The 17781-nt window shown below is 39.7% G+C and overlaps 1 protein-coding gene across 1 annotated transcript in view; it reads right to left on the reverse strand.

The window, feature by feature from the left end:
* The window catches only part of mipol1 (mirror-image polydactyly 1), a 411230-nt gene that overhangs the window by 146166 nt on the left and 247283 nt on the right, over positions 1-17781 (reverse strand). The window contains exon 7 of the mRNA XM_060828394.1: positions 13340-13447. Within this exon, the coding sequence (XP_060684377.1) occupies positions 13340-13447 (108 nt within the window). The remainder of the gene's footprint in view (positions 1-13339; positions 13448-17781) is intronic.

The following is a 17781-nucleotide window of genomic DNA, read 5'->3' on the forward strand; positions in this document are numbered from 1 at the left end:
CACAGCAGGTCAGGCAGCATCCGAGGAGTAGGAAAATCGACGTTTCGGGCGGATGCTGCCTGACCTGCTGTGCTTTTCCAGTGCCACTCTAATCTCAACTCTGATCAACTCAATCAGCATGTTCCTTTGGAGTTTGATAACAGGTTGCATACTGGTTCCATCAAGCTGTGCTTACCATATCCAGATGAAATATCTACTACCAAATGTGATTCTGGATTGGGTAGCACTTACTGAACAATCCTCACTGCACATCAATTTAATATAATCAGTCAAAGTCATAACAGGACTCATTACACAAGGTATATTAACCAAGAAGAGGGAGTTGGGGGGGGAAGGTGAAGCCTCTCACTTCCCTTTGCTTTCTTAATGGCAATGCCTTGGCCAGTCAGAGACAATGGAAGTATTTATAAAATTATTTTCCTTTTAATATCAAAATGTATTGGTTTCAAAAAGAGGAGTTCTACAGGAAGAACTATGGATTTACATTCAGTGGCTATTTGCCAACATAGAATATCATATATATGCAATATATCAAGTAAATGTTAAAGACATTTAACAAGAGAGAGGGCTGAGTATCTTCTCTCTTCTCAGCAGAAAGCCACCTTTTTCAGAAATGTCTTTAATTTTACTCCAGGAATATGCAAGAACAGGGGTTCAAAGTCAATTTCAACTCTACTAGAGTAGATTAGTGGGCCTGAAAGCTCTTATAAGCACCATCCAGGCTATGAATACTAAGGTGCTTTGAAATTCACAGTTGAAGAACTATTCCCTAGTTACACCTGTGTTGCAGGTCCAAGAAGACTCTCTCAATCTGAGTGCATAATTCTAAAAGAAACTTAGACAAAGAAACTTTCATCTGCCTACAAAACTAAGAATCTCAAAAATAATCTTGCCACCTATTCAACATAATAATAGCCATAACATAATCTGATTTGCTCTTCACAAGTAATGTAGAAATTGATCCACATAACTTATTTTGGATCCTATCTCTTATTTTAATCCATGTCTACGTGTACTGCATTACTAAGTCTTCTCATGTTTAGTAACTAATAACCTTTAGCACTGCTGCCTCATGATGCCAGGGACCCGGGTTCGATTCTGGCTTTGGGTGACTGCCTGGGTGGAGTTTGCAAATTCTCCTCAGGTCTGCATGGGTTTCCTCTGGGTGTTCTGGTTTCTTTTCACAATCCAAAGATGTGCCAGTTAGGTGAATTGGCCTTGTAAATTGTCCATAGTATTCAAGGGATGTGTAGGTTTGGTGCATTAGTCAGGGATAAATATAGGATAAGGGAATGGGTCTATGTAGGTTACTCTTCAGAGGGTTGGTGTGGACTTGTTGGGCCGAAGGCCTGTTTCCGCACTGTCGGGATTCAATGATTCTATTCCAAGGCTCGATAATTTTGGTCTTTTTAAAGAGAAGGGATACTTTTTAAAATTAACCTGTTGCAAACTGTTTTTAAAAACAGCAAGAAAGGAACATGAATTGCTAGCTTATACCTTGATTACATTTAATATACTTTTTTAAAGATTTCCAAACATGTAGAAACAGACACAAAGAAACAAGACAAGGTAGAAATATAGGTGGGGAAGGGACAAAAACGTCAGAGACAGAGTTCTGGCACCAGTTTAGGTCATAGACATCAATTATTTGTTTTCTTTCCATTTTCTTCTGATTTTTTGCTAATGACCAAAGGTAGTAGATAAATATTTGCTAATGAATCTGTTCAGAGATGTTATTATATAATTCTGCAGCAGGTGGGACTTCCTCCTGGCCCAGGTGTAGAGATATTACCACTGTGCCCTAAGAGATTACAGATACACCAATTCCCAGTCTTTCATTTACTGTTAATGAATCGCCCTTTCAGTGTCTCTGTAGATCATTTTTCTCCTTTTCTTTTCAATTAAAGAATCTTGAGATAGCCATTCACAGGAAAATGATGATTGAAAATAGCTACAAGGAGATTTTCTGTTACTTCTCCACACAGGAGAGATTTAGGTGCTTTTGCTTTTTATGTTAGAAGCTTCTCCTCTATTTCCCAAAGAAAATACGGTAGCACCTGACCATGAACCAATCACAAAGTTGAAATACATTGAGTACTCTTGACTCCACACAACTGTTTCTGACTGAAAAAATAATCAAAAGACTGTCCTGGAACAAAAAATTGGCCATGTTCCCCTTAACTCTTGCAGACCTCTTGTCATTTTTGTTATCAGATGGACACATGCTTCTGATAGCTCATGTTGGTCTCGATAAACTATAAAAGAAAGGAGATCCAGTTCATCTCTACAGGAATGCCTCAGGGTAATGTCATTAGCTGAACCATCTTCAGCTGCATCATCAGTGATATTCCTTCCATCAAAAGGTCAAAAGTAGGGATGTTTGCTGATGACTGAACAATGTTCAGCACCATTTGTGGTTCCTCCAACACTGAAACAGTTCATGTTCAAATGCAACAAGATCTAAACTATATCCAGGCTTAGGTTGACAAGCAGTGAGTAACTTTTGCACCATACAAGTGCCAGGCAATGACCATCTCAAATAAAAGGCAATCTAACCACCATCCCTTGATATTCCAACCACACCATCCACGAGCATCCACTCCCTCCAACACCAATGTTCAGTAGCAGCCATGTGTACTATCTATAAGATGCAATGCAGAGGTTCACTAGAGATCCTTCTAAATCCACGATGATCAAGAAAGACAAGAGCATCAAGTATATGAGAACATCACCACCTGCAAGTTCCCCTCCAACCCATTCACCATCTTGACTTGGAACTATATCACCATTCCTGCAGCGTTGCTGGGTCAAAATTGTGGAATTCTCTCCCAACCTACAGCACATGGACTGTAGTTCAAGAAGAGAGATCACCACCACTTTCTCAAGGGCAACTTGGTAAAAGCAACAAATGCTGGCCAGCCAATGATGCCCATGTCTCACAAGTGAGTGAAAAAAAGGCCATTTGGGCTATTAAGGCTGTTCAGTCATTCTACAACTTCATGGCTGATCTGACAATCCTCAACTCCCCTTTCCTGTGTCATCTCCATAATCCTTGTTTCCTTTACTGATTACAATTCTGTCTACCTCAGTCATGAATATACTGAATCACCCAGATCTGTACTAAATAATTCTACAGATTCACACTGTTTGAGACAATAAATTCCTTTCTGTCGCTGTTTTAAATGCGTGATTTTGAGAATATGCCCTCTGGTCACAGAGTCTCCTAGAAGGGAAACAATCTCTTGCCTCTACCTGTCAAGTACCCCTCCCCACTCCACCACTCCCTCAACCTGTGAGAAGTTTCTATGCTTAGATAAGGTTACTTCTCATTCTTCTAACCTCCAATGACTAGATTGTGTATTTCTAAATGCTCTGTTATTATATCCTTTATAATAGATTCTTAAGCTTTCCTAAGGACAGATATTCAGATAACTGATTTCTACTTTGTTTTTTTATGTCTTTTTCTCTTTTTCAATAAGGGTATTACATTGGTGGTTTGCCATTTCTCTGAAAATTTTGTCAAATCTACAAATTCATGGAAAATTACTACAAGTGCACACAATATCTCTGTAGCTACTTCCTTTAAAATCCTTGAATGCAACTTATGTGATATGGGGGATGTACTTGCCTTTAGTCCCATTATTTTCACTGGTTTTTTTTCTCGAGTGAGAGCTATTGTATAGGCTCACCAGTCTGTAGTTTCCTAGCTTTTCCTTGCTGCCTGTCTTAAATAGTGTCAGAATATTAGCCACCTACCAGTCTTCCGGCACCTCACTTGTGGCCATCGATGATACAGATATTTCTGCTAGGGGCCGTGGCAATTTGTTCCCTAGCTTCCCACAATGTTCTGGGATACAACTGATTAGGGATTTATCCAACTTCATGCGTTTTAAGACCTCCAATATCTCCTCTTCTCTAATGTGACTTCTAAACAAGACATCACTATTTATTATCCCAAATGTCCTAGCTTCTATATCTTTTCCCATGGTAAATGCTATACAAATCGATTTGCCAGTTTTGACCATTCATTTAATCCATTAATATCCTGATGCAATTTTGTGTTTTCAAATATTGCTTTTGTTACAAACTATTTTTGGTTCAATAGCAAAAGTGGGTATGTGGTTTTCAGTTTAATCAAATAAATCATTAACTAGATTCAACAGTAGGGGATTTAACATAGATCCTTCTTTGACATTCTGAACTATTTCCTGCCTATTATTCCCATTGTTTGCTGCCATTCTGCCACTTTTTTTCTTGTTTATCATGGAATGTTGGGCATCACCACCTAAGTTAGGATTTATTTCTCATCCCTAATAGCCATGGACAACATGCCTTCTTAAACCACTGCAGCCCTTGCGATGTAGGAACACCCACAATGCTGTTAGGGAAAGGAATTCCAAGATGATGAAGGAACAACAATATACTTGCAAGTCAGGATTGTGTGTGGCCAGAAGGGAATCTGCTCTTCTGCACAGTTCTGGGATTTTACAACTGTTTTCTCTGCAGTTTCCAACCCCATGGTGTCTGAGCACATCCTTCCATACCAGGTTGCCATGGCTATCTCTGTTGTTGAAATCATCAAGGATGACAATTTTATACTTGGAAGGAACATTCTGGGTGGAGATCTGTGTAGAAGACAGCTTTGAGCCCTTGCAAGATTGTGAAAGTTGTCAACTGGTAAATGGTGCCCAATGTTTCAAGGAGTCCCTGAAGAAGTCCCTTTCTGTGCGCCACTTCTATCTGTGCCCAATGGGAAGTACCTTCTGTCTGGAGGCACTACAAACACCTTTGAAACTGCGTAAAGAACTAGCATGAAAGTGAAAACGAGGAGCGGGATAGATTCAATTGTCTCCAGCATGGACAGTACCTTCACTTGCACATGCTGTGGGAGAATCTGCCAGTTATGGATGACTATCCACAAGAGGACAACTGATTAGTACAATCTTCCTAAAACCTTAGTGTGCCAACAAATGCCAAAAGAAGAAAGCACTTTGTCAAACATCATTACATGAAAAATTACTTGAGCTGTAATTATGGATTGGGTAATTGAACAATGTGAAACCTTTGAGCTTATCAGAGATTTATAAAGGGTAGGTCATGCATAATGCACCTGATGTTTTCTGAAGAATTAACTAAAGCATTAGACAATGAATGTCCATATATGTCTATAGAATTGCTTACATGGAATTCCAGAAGGCATTATATAAAGCCCTTACAAGAGACTTTGTTAGGGATTAAGCCAATGCAATTCAAGGTAAATTATTGTCTTAGTTATGTTAGGCGGAGGATTATGCAGTGAGTAACTCACCTCCTTTCTCCCCAGTGCCTGGTTACCATCTACAAGACACAAGTCAGGAGTGTGATGAAATACTGTCCACCTCTCTGGTTGATTGGTGCCTAACAACTCTCAAGAAGCTTGAAACCAACCAGAACAAAGAGTCCACTTGATTGTCTTTCCATCCCTCAGCTTCAACATTGACTCCTTCATCACTGATTAAATAGTGGCAACAGTATGTAGTGTATGCAAAATGCATTGCAGTAACTCAGCAAAGCTTCTCTTGTCAGTACCTTCAAAACCTACAAACTCTACCAGTTAGAACAGCAAAGTCAGCAGATACTTGGGCACACCATCATCTGTGGTGGTTTAAGAAGGTAGCTCACCACCACTTTGTCCAGGACTTGCACCTTTTTTTTAACCAAAAGGTCATTTCAAGATCACATGGATACATCTCCACTCTGAATATCAGTACTAAAGTCTACATTTTGTTCCCACAGCATGACCAAAAGGACATACTATAGTCACATTGTGTTGAATGTCACCTAGACCACTGGTTCGCTTGCACAAAACAGAACATTTAGTTCAAGCCTAAGATCAACAACTGATTTATATTTTCAAGTCAGCAACTGACAAACCCCATCTTGTAGAATATTGTTACAAACAGATCTCCAGGTTTCCCTACTTGTTATATTTTAAGATACTCCATACTGTTAAGCTGTAGGATGAAGAGGGATGAACTGGCTTCCCTTGTTCATGAACCCATTCCTTTGGTTGGCTGCAACAACTTAGTTAGAAAAGGTTCCCTTTGCCTTGTGGATACTTCTCTCCCAGATACAAATGCTATGTTTTAAGAGCAGCCAATTTAACTAGGCAACAAAGAGTGAGTTGATTAATTACGAAACAAGAGAATTAATAATACAACACAGACACACTGATTAGAAGCAGAGGAAATCCTGAAAGATAAAAGCATTAAATCGAGATATAGATTTAGATTAGATTATTATATTAGATTACTTACAGTGTGGAAACAGGACCTTTGGCCCAACAAGTCCATACCGACCTGCCGAAGCGCACCCACCCAGACCCATTCCCTTATGTTTACCCCTGCACCTAATACTACGGGCAATTTAGCATGGCCAATTCACCTAACCTAGTTTCTATATTGTTCCCCAAGATTAGATAGTTGAATATTGTGGTCACTGCATTGGAGGTTATTGGTAGTGTTGACATTGTTATGTGAATAATCAGATTCATGAGGCTTAATCTCAAACAATATGCAAAACTATGAACTTCTGATGCCTGTTGTCTATGAGTGAAATCCATTATTCAGGGTGAGAGACAATAATTATTTGTACAGTTTCCTTTTTAACTAGCTTGCTGTACTTGGAGTTAGAGAGGGTCTTTAACCGCAATGCAGATGACTAATGTCAAATGTGGTTTCAAAGTATGCTAACACTGCAATTCAGGCTGGTACTCAGGAAAGCATTCAGGCCCAACAGTTCACTTCAGTAATGTTGAAACTGGCTTTTTAATCCCTATCTCGTGTATTCCTGGAGGGTAAAACGGAAACTTCTGCAATAAGTGGCTTATAGTCAGCTGGCCTTGTTCTCTCTTCTTCTTAAGTCTCTCTGGAGTCAATGGAAGCCTTCAACAATGGCAGCCTGAAGCTACATGTCAAGAATTTTCGTGGTCAACAAACAGAGATGAATAAGGCAGGTTTCACAGAATCTCTGCAATTGAGTTATCATCACCTTGTTCAAAAAGGAGAAAAATCCGATTGGTCCAACTACCACAGGATCACACTCCAGTTTATTGCTTGGAAAGATCCTGGCGAGAATACTTCTGAATAAGCATGTGCCTACCATTGCAGAAGCAAACCTCCCACAGAACCAGCAGAAAGTGAGCACTGCAGATGCTGGACATTAGAGTCGAGAGCGTGGTGCTGGAAAAGCACAGCAGGTCTGGCAGCATCCAAGGAGCAGGAGAATCGACAACCCCCTACAACCCCACCCCCTTCCATTTATCTCTCAGCTCCCCCCGGCCCAAAAACCTCACTCCTGATGAAAGGCTTATGCCTGAAATATCGATTCTCTTGCTCTTGAGATGCTGCCTGACCTGCTATGCTTTTCCAGCATCACACTCTTGACTCACACAGAACCAGTGTGGTTTTAGAACAGATAGAGGCACCCCATGTGGTATTTGCACTTCAGAAATATAAAGAAAGTGCGATGAGCAAAACAAAGGCCTGTTTGTCACCTTTATAGACTTTACTGAGACATGTGACACTGTGAGCAGAGATGAACTTTTGAAAATCCTTAAGAATTTTGGATTCAAACTAAGGTTCCTGGATATGCTGAAGCAGTTTTGCAAGAATCAGTATGGACATGAAATGAAAAACAGCAACTTTGAATGTCTTCTGAACTGTCAATGCTATGAAGGCAGTTGGCCCTCATCTTACTCACCAACTTCTTGAGCACAATAAACATCAGGCAATGGAAGACCTAAAGGAACGAGTTTATATATGCTCCTGGTCAGATGAAGAGTTGAAAAGTGTGGCACTGGAAAAGCACAGCAGCATCAGAAGAGCAGGTGACTCCATGTTTCGGGCATAAGCCCTTCATCACAAATGTGAACGGGGAAGGAGGCTGAGAGATAAATAGTGGGGTAGGGGGGTGGGGTGGGGAAGGTATGTGCGAATGTGACAGGAGGATGCAGGTGGGAGGTAATTGTGAGGTCTTTCAAATCTCAGGCATCTTCAAGCTCACACAACATGAAGAAAAAATGATTTGTGAACTTCTTTTTGCTGATGATTGAAATCTCCTGACTAACTGTCATTCAGGTCTATTGATGCCATCACAGACAAGAAAATGGTGCACATGACAGCAGTACAGAACCCATGAGTTTGCTCCATACTGAAGTATGGTGAACACCGTGGCTTTGTTACTGTTGAGCCTGAACTATGCTCTGAGGCTATCAAAAGCAATCAGCACATTCAGTAGACTCTACAAACAAATGGAGAGAAACAACAGCCTCAGAACACAGATCAGATCCAAACTATAACAAAGTCATGGTCTTTATCACCCTTCAGTACGGTGAAAAGTTGTGGATCCTGTACTGCTGTCCTGTACGCCATCTAAAACATCTCCAAGAGTGCTACCAAATAAAGTATCCTCAAGATTCACTGGCAGGGCCACACTATAATCAATGAAGTCCCAGAAAATGCCAACATCAGCAGCACTGAAACAATTCACCTGCAAAGTCATGTGTGTTGGGTGGTTCACACTGCCTGGATGGACAATAATATGTCAAACATCATGATGGAAGTAGCTTACAGTGCCCTGATTTTCCACTTTCACCTTCCTTAAAAAGTAGAATGACACATAGAATCTTCGAACTTAAAGGAACAGTTCCTCAATCAAGTGAACTTTCGAGATTATGTTTGAAGCATCTATGTTTTCATCAATTTCTCACATACTTTCTAATGGACAGCAATCGACCTTTGGACGTTATCATGTTTAAGTGGCATCAATTTCTGCATTATTATTATTTTGATGGTAATAGTTTTGGTGAATCCCTGATTCATATCAGATTCCTGATCTTCAGTAAATAATAAATCATCCTTTCCTCATTTTCTGACTCATTTGTTGTCTAAAATGTATTACTTCTTTTACTTGGCCTTGATTGGATGGAAATTGAAAAAGGTAAAACACTGACTCAATTTCTCTCCGCAGGTGCTGTGGTAATCTGCTGAGCATTTGCTATTTTCTGTCTTTATTATGAGGGACAATCTCTGGCTCATCACATTGAAGTCAGCTTTATTTAAATAGAGTCATAGACATGTACAACACGGAAACTGACCCTTCAGTCCAACTCGTCCACGCCGACCTAACCTAGTTCCATTTGCAAGCACTTGGCCCATATCCCTCAAAACCCTTCCGATTCATATACCCATCCAGATCCCTTTTAAATGCTATAATTATACCAGCCTCCACCAGTTCCTCTGGCAGCTCATTCATACATGCACCATCCTCTGTGTGAAAAAGTTGTCCCTTAAGTCCCTTTTATATCTTTTCCCTCTCACCCTAAACCTATGCCCTCTAGTTCTGGAGACCCTCATACCAAGGAAAAGATTTTTACTATTTATCCTATCCATGCCCTTCATGATTTCATAGATCTCTATAAGGCCACCCCTCAGCCTCCGACACTCCAGGGAAAACAGCCCCAGCCTATTCAGCCTCTCGAATAGCTCAAATCGTCGAACCCTGGCAACATCCTTGTAAATGTTTTCTGAACCTTTTCAAGTTTCACAACATTCTCCCAATAGGAAGGGGACCAGAACTGCAAGCAATATTCCAACAGTGGCCTAACCAACGTCCTGTACAGTCGCAACATGACCATCCCACTCCTATACTCAATGCTCTGACCAATAAAGGAAAGCACACCAAATGCCTTCTTCACGATCCTATCTACCTGCGACTCTACTTTCAAGGAACTATGAACCTGTACTCCAAGGTCTCTTTGTTCAGCAACACTCCCCAAAACCTTACCATTAAGTGTATAAGTCCTGCTCTGATTTGCTTTTCCAAAATGCAGCTCCTTACATTTATTGAAATTAAACTCTATCTGCCACTCCTCAGCCCATTGGCCCATCTGATCAAAATCCTGTTGTACTCTCAGGTAACCTTTTAGAATCTTGGGAACTTTTTCACATGTCTTCCTTTGAAACATTATATTTAACTCAATTATATCATATTCTGGTCAGCTCTAGACTCAAAACATTAGCTTGCTTTCTCTTTGTGGATGCTGTGATTTCCAGCATTTTCTGTTTTCAGTACAGATTCCAGCATCTACAATAATTTGCTCCACAATTATATTAGAGTTGCCATTTCATAAATATTCACATACTGTAAGGCTGTTAACATAATCTGATTAAAGCATGTGACAAAATTAACATTAATGTATGTAAAAATAGCACCTGAAAATTAATATACCTAAATGTGAAGTGGTATATTTTGGAATAAAGAGGCTTCATACTTCTTAAAAATTAGGTCTAAATTGGTTAGACCAAGGGATTTAAGTATATATTCTTGTGAAAGTAGCAACATAAGTTAAAGCGATGGAAAATATAAATAAAACACTGGAGTTAATAGCTAGAAAAGCTGAATTGTAAAACAAACAGATTTAATGTGTATACACCCTGCTTAAACTACAGTTTTGAGTGTACCATTTTGGTCTCGCTATTACAAAACGTATATTGAAACATGTCCAAAGGATTTAAAAGTACGTTACCCTCAGGTAACGATGGAGGCTGTAGTGATTGTAACAAGGTCAGCCAGATGGATCTCATTGAATATAAATTCTCAGATTGGGGCTGTTAATCTGATTCAATCAGGGAGCCCAAGCTGATAGACATCCTGTCACTCTGAGAGCTGGTTCTGAGGGAGCTGCATCAGTGTCAAGGACTTTCCATTTGTAAATAAAGGGTGACTTGATGACGGGATACCGGCTGCTAAGGAGTTATTTCAGAGGCACTGAGAAAGTGGGCAAGTGTAATGAGTCAATCGTTATCCTTTGAAGGTTCTGAACTCTCATCTGTGCTCATCTTGCTCTGACAGCTTGCTCTGCAATTCTATATGCTTTCCTTCTTTTGTCACTTTGACCCCAAATACAAGTAGTTCTGGGATAACGCATGTTTTGGCAACACAATTTGGCTATAACGTCGCTGAAGAATTAAGAAATGATATTTTGGAGAATGCTCACTTTCCGTTGGCAATTGCACAATTGCAGGAGGGATCAGTTTGCGCGCTTTGCACTGCGTATGCACCAATGTTCTTGTCATTTTGCACATGCACAACATTGGTGCCGCTCTTCGTGCCATTTTGCACGTGCAGAGCAGCTTTCTGTGAGAGGTACTGTAGGGAGCTGTTATCTTACATTTTTTAAAATGTACTGTGTTAAATATACTTTTGTTTCATTATTAAATATGATTTCAACCTTCATTCAGGTTGTGCTATACTTTGCATTAGACTTTTAAGCAATCATGAGTGATACATTTTTGCTGGTCTGCCCCAACCCCACTTTTCCCATAGGCTTCATTATTTATATTAAATGATTTTCTCTTAAGGAAGGTTCACTGGATCACAACCATGGTGCTATAGGAGAACTTCCTGTACAGGTTACTTTGATATATGTCATGATTTGGAGATGCTGGTGTTGGACTGGGGTGTACAAAGTTAAAAATCACAAAACACCAGCTTATAGTCTAACAGGTTTAATTGGAAACACACTAGCTTTCGAAGCGACGCTCCTTCATCAGGTGATTGTGGAGGACTCGATCGTAACACAGAATTTATAGCAAAAATTTGCAGTGTGATGTAACTGAAATTATACATTAAAAAACTGATTGTCTGTTAAGCCTTTCATCTGTTAGAATACAGTGATAGTCTCACTTCTTTCATGTGTAAATCACAAAACACTTTTTTTAAGGTTGCATTCTCGGGTTAGCTGTTAACAATGGTGATAGCTAGACACCAGCTAGAGAACATATTGTCTAGCTATCACCATTGTTAACAGCTAACCCGAGAATGCAACTTTAAAAAAAGTGTTTTGTGATTTACACATGAAAGAAGGGAAACTATCACTGTATTCTAACAGATGAAAGGTTTAACAGACAATCAATTTTTCAATGTATAATTTCAGTTACATCACACTGCAAATTTTTGCTATAAATTCTGTGTTATGATCGAGCCCTCCACAATCACCTGACGAAGGAACGTCGCTCCGAAAGCTAGTGTGCTTCCAATTAAACCTGTTGGACTATAACCTGGTGTTGTGTGATTTTTAACTTGATATATGTCAACAGACATATATCAAAGTAATATCTTTAAGCAGGGAGAAATGCAGGTGGAACTTTTACTGAGGTACCAATGGTGCAGTAACTAATTTATACTTCTCTATTTATCAGTTCAAGTTCACTCACAAACCTAATTCAGAGCTGAATTCAGATCAATGTCTTTAAAAGGAAGATTTTACCCATTGGAAAATATCAGAGGCAAAAATGAAAACTATAAGCCTAGAAGGCTTGATATGACAATCTCCAAAGTTCTCTTTTACTTTAAATTAGAGAACAACTGCAGGTTTCCTTTGAAGGCAGATAGCTGTTATTGGCCACAATGGGTCAAGTCATACTTCACGCTACACAATGAAACACATCTTTATTTAGAAGCTATTTTTCAGCTTGTGCATCGGCTCACTTAAGTGCCTTTCACACAGTCGTTTGTTTAATCAGAATTATGAGAGCAGCTTTATATAATTATAAAGCAGCTTCCTGTGTTTATACCACTTAGTCTATGCTTTTGGCTTGCGCTCATACTTTTGACCTAGCTTGCGATGTTAACACAGAGAGCTGGTTTGTTCCTGCCAGTTTCCAGGAATCTGAATGAGTTGAGTGCCTGGTTAAAAGTGTCTATTCTGACAATAATTGAGTACCAGAATACCTTCAGGAGTCTGGTTGCTCAAGTCAGACCTATGGATTCAATGCTAGATACAAACTGACACGACAAAAGCAAGTTCTATAGTTTACAATTTTGATATTTACATTTTTAAGTTCATACATACTTATGCATCACTGTAGAAAAGGTGCTAGTTTTATGAATTGGATGTAATTTACAAAAATGTCAACTGCTAAATGCTACTAAAGATTCGAATGATCACTGCTGGTGTGGACTTAACAAGAAAAGGTAAACTCAAACATAATGAACATGAATAAATATATTCTTTGAACTAGAGGTGGATTATTCAGTTCCACGCAATGACAAAAGAGCAGTTTCCACCTGCCTATCTTCCAATTTGATATTCTACATAAATAGAAACAGAATACAAAATATAAAAGCAGAAAAATATAAAATTGCATTGAAAGACATTGTATCCATGTTTAAGAGAGGAGTTATTAGCAAGCACCATATGATAATAGTACTGATATGTACATAACTGATACCAGTAGGTCAGAAATGGTATCCATGGCTTACAACCCTAACCTGACTCAGAATGTGAGAGATTTACCTTCAAGGCACGTTCTTGGTTGTTTTCAGTCATCAGCTGTGTCGTACTGTTTGCCAATGCCTGGTTCTGCTCTTTCAAAAGATGAAGCTCCTGCTCCAACTGTTTACACTAGGGTCAAATAAAACAGCACATTACCTAATAGGTAGCACGTTCCTGGGGTTGAGTGTGAAATAAAAATATTCAAATTATCAATTTAGAATTATCAAAATTTAACAAGTTCATCTACAGATTTAAAAAAAATCTCAGTATGAAAGTATCTCCTTACTTAGATAAAATATTTGATGGAGACATCATTTTAAGTCATTATTTTCAGTTGCCAATGCGTTAATATATTTTTGTTATATCAGCAATAGATTCGACATTTTAACTTTCAAGTCATTCCACTACATTTGTCTAACACCAACATAAACTTTACCCATTATTGAAACTTCTATTTTAGCATTTTTGGTGAGCATAATCATGGCATAATAATTGCAGTAATTGTTCATTTTACACAGTACCTACAAGGAAATAAAATGCAAATTTTTGGAAGGGCTTTTAATTTTCTTTAAATGTTTTTAATGCACATGTAATAAAATTCTATTTTAAAACAGATATATTTCCAGGTTCTTGGAATGTAGATATTGTTGGGTAGGCCAGCATTTTATTTACCATCTGCAATTGCCTTTGAGAAAGTTCCTTCTTGAACCATTGCTGTCCTTTTAGAGTAGGGAAACCTACGGTACTGTTGAGAAGTTGATGCAGGATTTTGACATAATGACAGTGAAGGAATAGCAAGACAGTTCAAAGTTAGAATACTAAGTGACATAGAGGGGAACATACTGGTGGTGGTGTTTGCATCATCTGCTGCCCTCATTGTTCTACGTCTTAAGGAAGGAATCTTAGTGAGCTGTTGCAATTCATTTTGTAGATGGCACACCAGTTCTGCCACTGTTTTTTGTGTTGAATGGAGTGAATTTTGAAGATGATGGATACTGCTTTGTCCTAATAACATTGAGACTCTTGAATATTGCTGCAATTTCACCAATCCGTGCAAGTGGAGAAAATTATATCACACTCTTGACTTTTGCCTTGTCGATGGTGGACAGGCATTGATGAAATAGGAGGTGAATTACTCACCAAAGAATTCCTTGCCACTGTCTTGCTTTACAAGGCTTGTCTAAGGTAACATCCAAAATGTTTATAATGGGAGAGTCAATGACAGTGACACCATTGAAAAATCACAGAGTGATGGTTACCTTATTTTTATTTGAAGATAGTCATTGCCTATCACTTTTATGGTGTGAACATTGCTTGCCACTCATCAGCCTAAGCCTGGAGGTTCTGCAACCAGGTTCTGCTGGACTGCTTCAAAATTTAAGGAATCACGAATTGTACTGAACATTCTGCAGTCTTCAGTGGACATTACCACTTCTGATCTCAAGATAGAGGGGAGTTTATTAATGAAGCTGTTGAAGACAGTTGTGTCAAGGATACCGTCCTAAGGAAATCATGCATTGAGTCCTGGGTTGAGATAATTCGTCCACAATAATCATAATGTTTTCTGTTCTGTTAGCCGACCTGGGAGTTTTTGTTGCAAACGTTTTGTCCCCTTTCTAGGTGACATCCTCAGTGCTTGGGAGCATCCTGTGAAGCGCTTCTGTCATGTTTCCTTTGGCATTTATAGTGGATTGTCTCTGCCGCTTCCGGTTGTCAGTTGCTGTCCGCTGCAGTGGCCGGTATATTGGGTCCAGGTCGATGTGTTTGTTAATAGAATCAGTGGATGAGTGATTGCCGAAGGAAACATGACAGAAGCGCTTCACAGGAGGCTCCCAAGCACTGAGGATGTCACCTAGAAAGGGGATGAAACGTTTGCAACAAAAACTCCCAGCTCGGCAAACAGAACCACAACAACGAGCACCCGAGCCATAAATCTTCTCCCAAACCTTGAATAACATTTTCCTTTGTGCTAGATATAATTTCAATCAAGAGAGTTTTGCCCTGATTCTCTCTGATGCCAGTTTCGCTAAGGCTCCTTGATACTATATTCAATAAAATGCTGCTTTGATGTTAAGGTTATCACTCTCACGTATGGACTTTAGCTCTTTTCCCGTGCTAGAACCAAGGCAGTCATGAGGACAGGAGTCGAGTAGCCTTGAAACAAAAACTGTGCTCAGAGAGGAGGGCTCATGCTGCTCAAGATGGTGGTGCTGGGTACCTCTGGAGTGTTGATAGGAAGTTTTAGGAGGACCATGGTGCAGAAGGCCATTCAAGAGGGGGGAGCAAAAAGCCAAGTAGTTGTTATAGGGGATTTTATAATTAGGGGGACAGATACTATCCTTTGTGAGTCAGTCCGGGAGTCCCGCATGGTGTGTTGCCTGCATGATGCCAGGGTGCAGGACATCTCTGAACAGCTTGAAAGGATATTGGAGCGGAAGAGGTAGCTACCAGTTGTTGTGGTCCACGTTGGGACAAACAACATAGGTAAGGCTAGGAAGGAGGACCTGTTTGGGGTGTATCAACCACTAGGAAAGAAATTGAAGAACAGGTCCTCGAGAGTCATAATCTCTGGTCTACTGCCCGAGGCACATGCTAATTGGCATAGGGATAAGAAAATTAGGGAAGTTAACACATTGGTGTGGGAAAGAAGGTTTCCATTTCATGGGACATTGGCATCAGTTTTGGAACCGGGGTGATCTGTACCGATGGGACGGCCTCCACCTGAACTGATCTGGAACCAGTGTTCTGGCAAAAAGGATAAATGGGGGAGGTCATTAGGACTTTAAACTTGTGAGTTGGGGAGAAGGAAAAGGGAAAACAACAGGGAGTATTAAGCCAAGTAGAAAGATAAGCAGCAGGTTAGCATGGGTGCAGGGTTTGAGTTAGAGGCAGACGAGGAATGAAACAAAAAGGAAAGATAACTTAGGTAGAGGTGATGGAAATCATGAGGATAAGAAAATTAGCACTAAGGTGCTTTACCTGAATGCTCAAAGCATTCAAAACAAAGTAGATGAATTAACAGCACAAATTATCATAAATTATTATGATGTGGTAGACATTACAGGGACGTGGTTGCAAGGGGTTCAGGGGTTAAACATCCAAGGTTTTACAACTTATCGAAAAGACAGGGAAGTGGGCGGGGTTGCATTGTTTGTTAAGAATGAAATTAAATCTATGGCATTAAATGATATAGTGTCAGATGATGTGCACTCTGTGCGGGTGGAGTTGAGGACCCACAAAAGCAAAAAAACCATAATGGGAGTTATGTACAGATCTCCCAGCAGTAGTCAGGACCATGGGTGCAAGATGTATCAGGAAATAGATAGGGCATAACAGAAAGGTAAGGTCACGGTGATCATGGGGGACTTCAATATGCAAATAGACTGGGTGAATTATGTTGCCAGTGAATCCAAAGAAAGGGAATTCATTGAGTACTTACAGGATGGCTTTTTGGAACAGCTTATGGTGGAACCCACAAGGGAACTATTTTGGACTTAATGCTATATAATAAGCCAGACTTTATAAAAGATCTTAAAGTCAGGGAACACTTAGGAGGCAGCGATCATAATATGGTAAGGTTCAGTCTACAGTTCAAATGAGAGAAGGCAAAATCAGATGCAAATGAGAGAGGAACTGACGAAAATTGACTGGAAGCAGAGCATAGTTAGGAAGACAGTAGAGCAACAGTGGCAGGAATTTCTGGGTGTGGATACAGTATGGGGTGGGGTGGAATTAGACAACCATGTCTGACGAAGGAACTCAGGAAATGTATCACAGAAAAAGAGGCAGCCTATACAGTGGCCAAGAGCACTGGGAAATCAGAAGATTGGGAAGACTACAAAAACAAACAGAGGAAAACAAAGAGAGAACTAAGGAAGGAGAGGATCAAATATAAAGGTAAACTAGCCAGTAATATTAGAAATGATAGTCAAGGTTTCTTTCAATACTTAAGAAACAAACAAGAGGCAAAAGTAGAGATTGGGCCGTTCCAAATTGATGGAGGAAGGCTAGTGATAGGAGATAAGGAAATAGCTGAAGAGCTTAATAAGTACTTTGTGTCAGCCTTCACAGTGGAAGACATGAGTAATATCCCATCAATTAGGGAGAATCAAGGGGCAGAGTTCAGTATGGTGGCCATTATAAAGGAGAAGGTACTTGATAAGCTAAAAGGTAATTAAACTGATAAATCTCCTGGCCTGGATGGGCTACACCCTAGAGTTCTGAGGGAGGTGGCTAAGGAAATAGTGGAAGCGTCGGTTGTAATCTTTCAAAAATCACTGGAGTCGGGGAAAGTCCCAGATAATCAGAAAATCGTTGTTGCAACCCTATTTTCAAGAAAGGATCAAGACAAAAGATGGAAAATTATAGGCAGATTAGCCTAACCTTGGTTGCAGGTAAACTTCTAGAATCCATCATTAAGGATGAGATTTCTAAATTCTTGGAAGTACAGGGTTGAATTAGAA

The sequence above is a fragment of the Hemiscyllium ocellatum genome, chromosome 8 (assembly GCF_020745735.1).
Source record: "Hemiscyllium ocellatum isolate sHemOce1 chromosome 8, sHemOce1.pat.X.cur, whole genome shotgun sequence".
Classification (NCBI taxonomy): Eukaryota; Metazoa; Chordata; class Chondrichthyes; order Orectolobiformes; family Hemiscylliidae; genus Hemiscyllium; species Hemiscyllium ocellatum.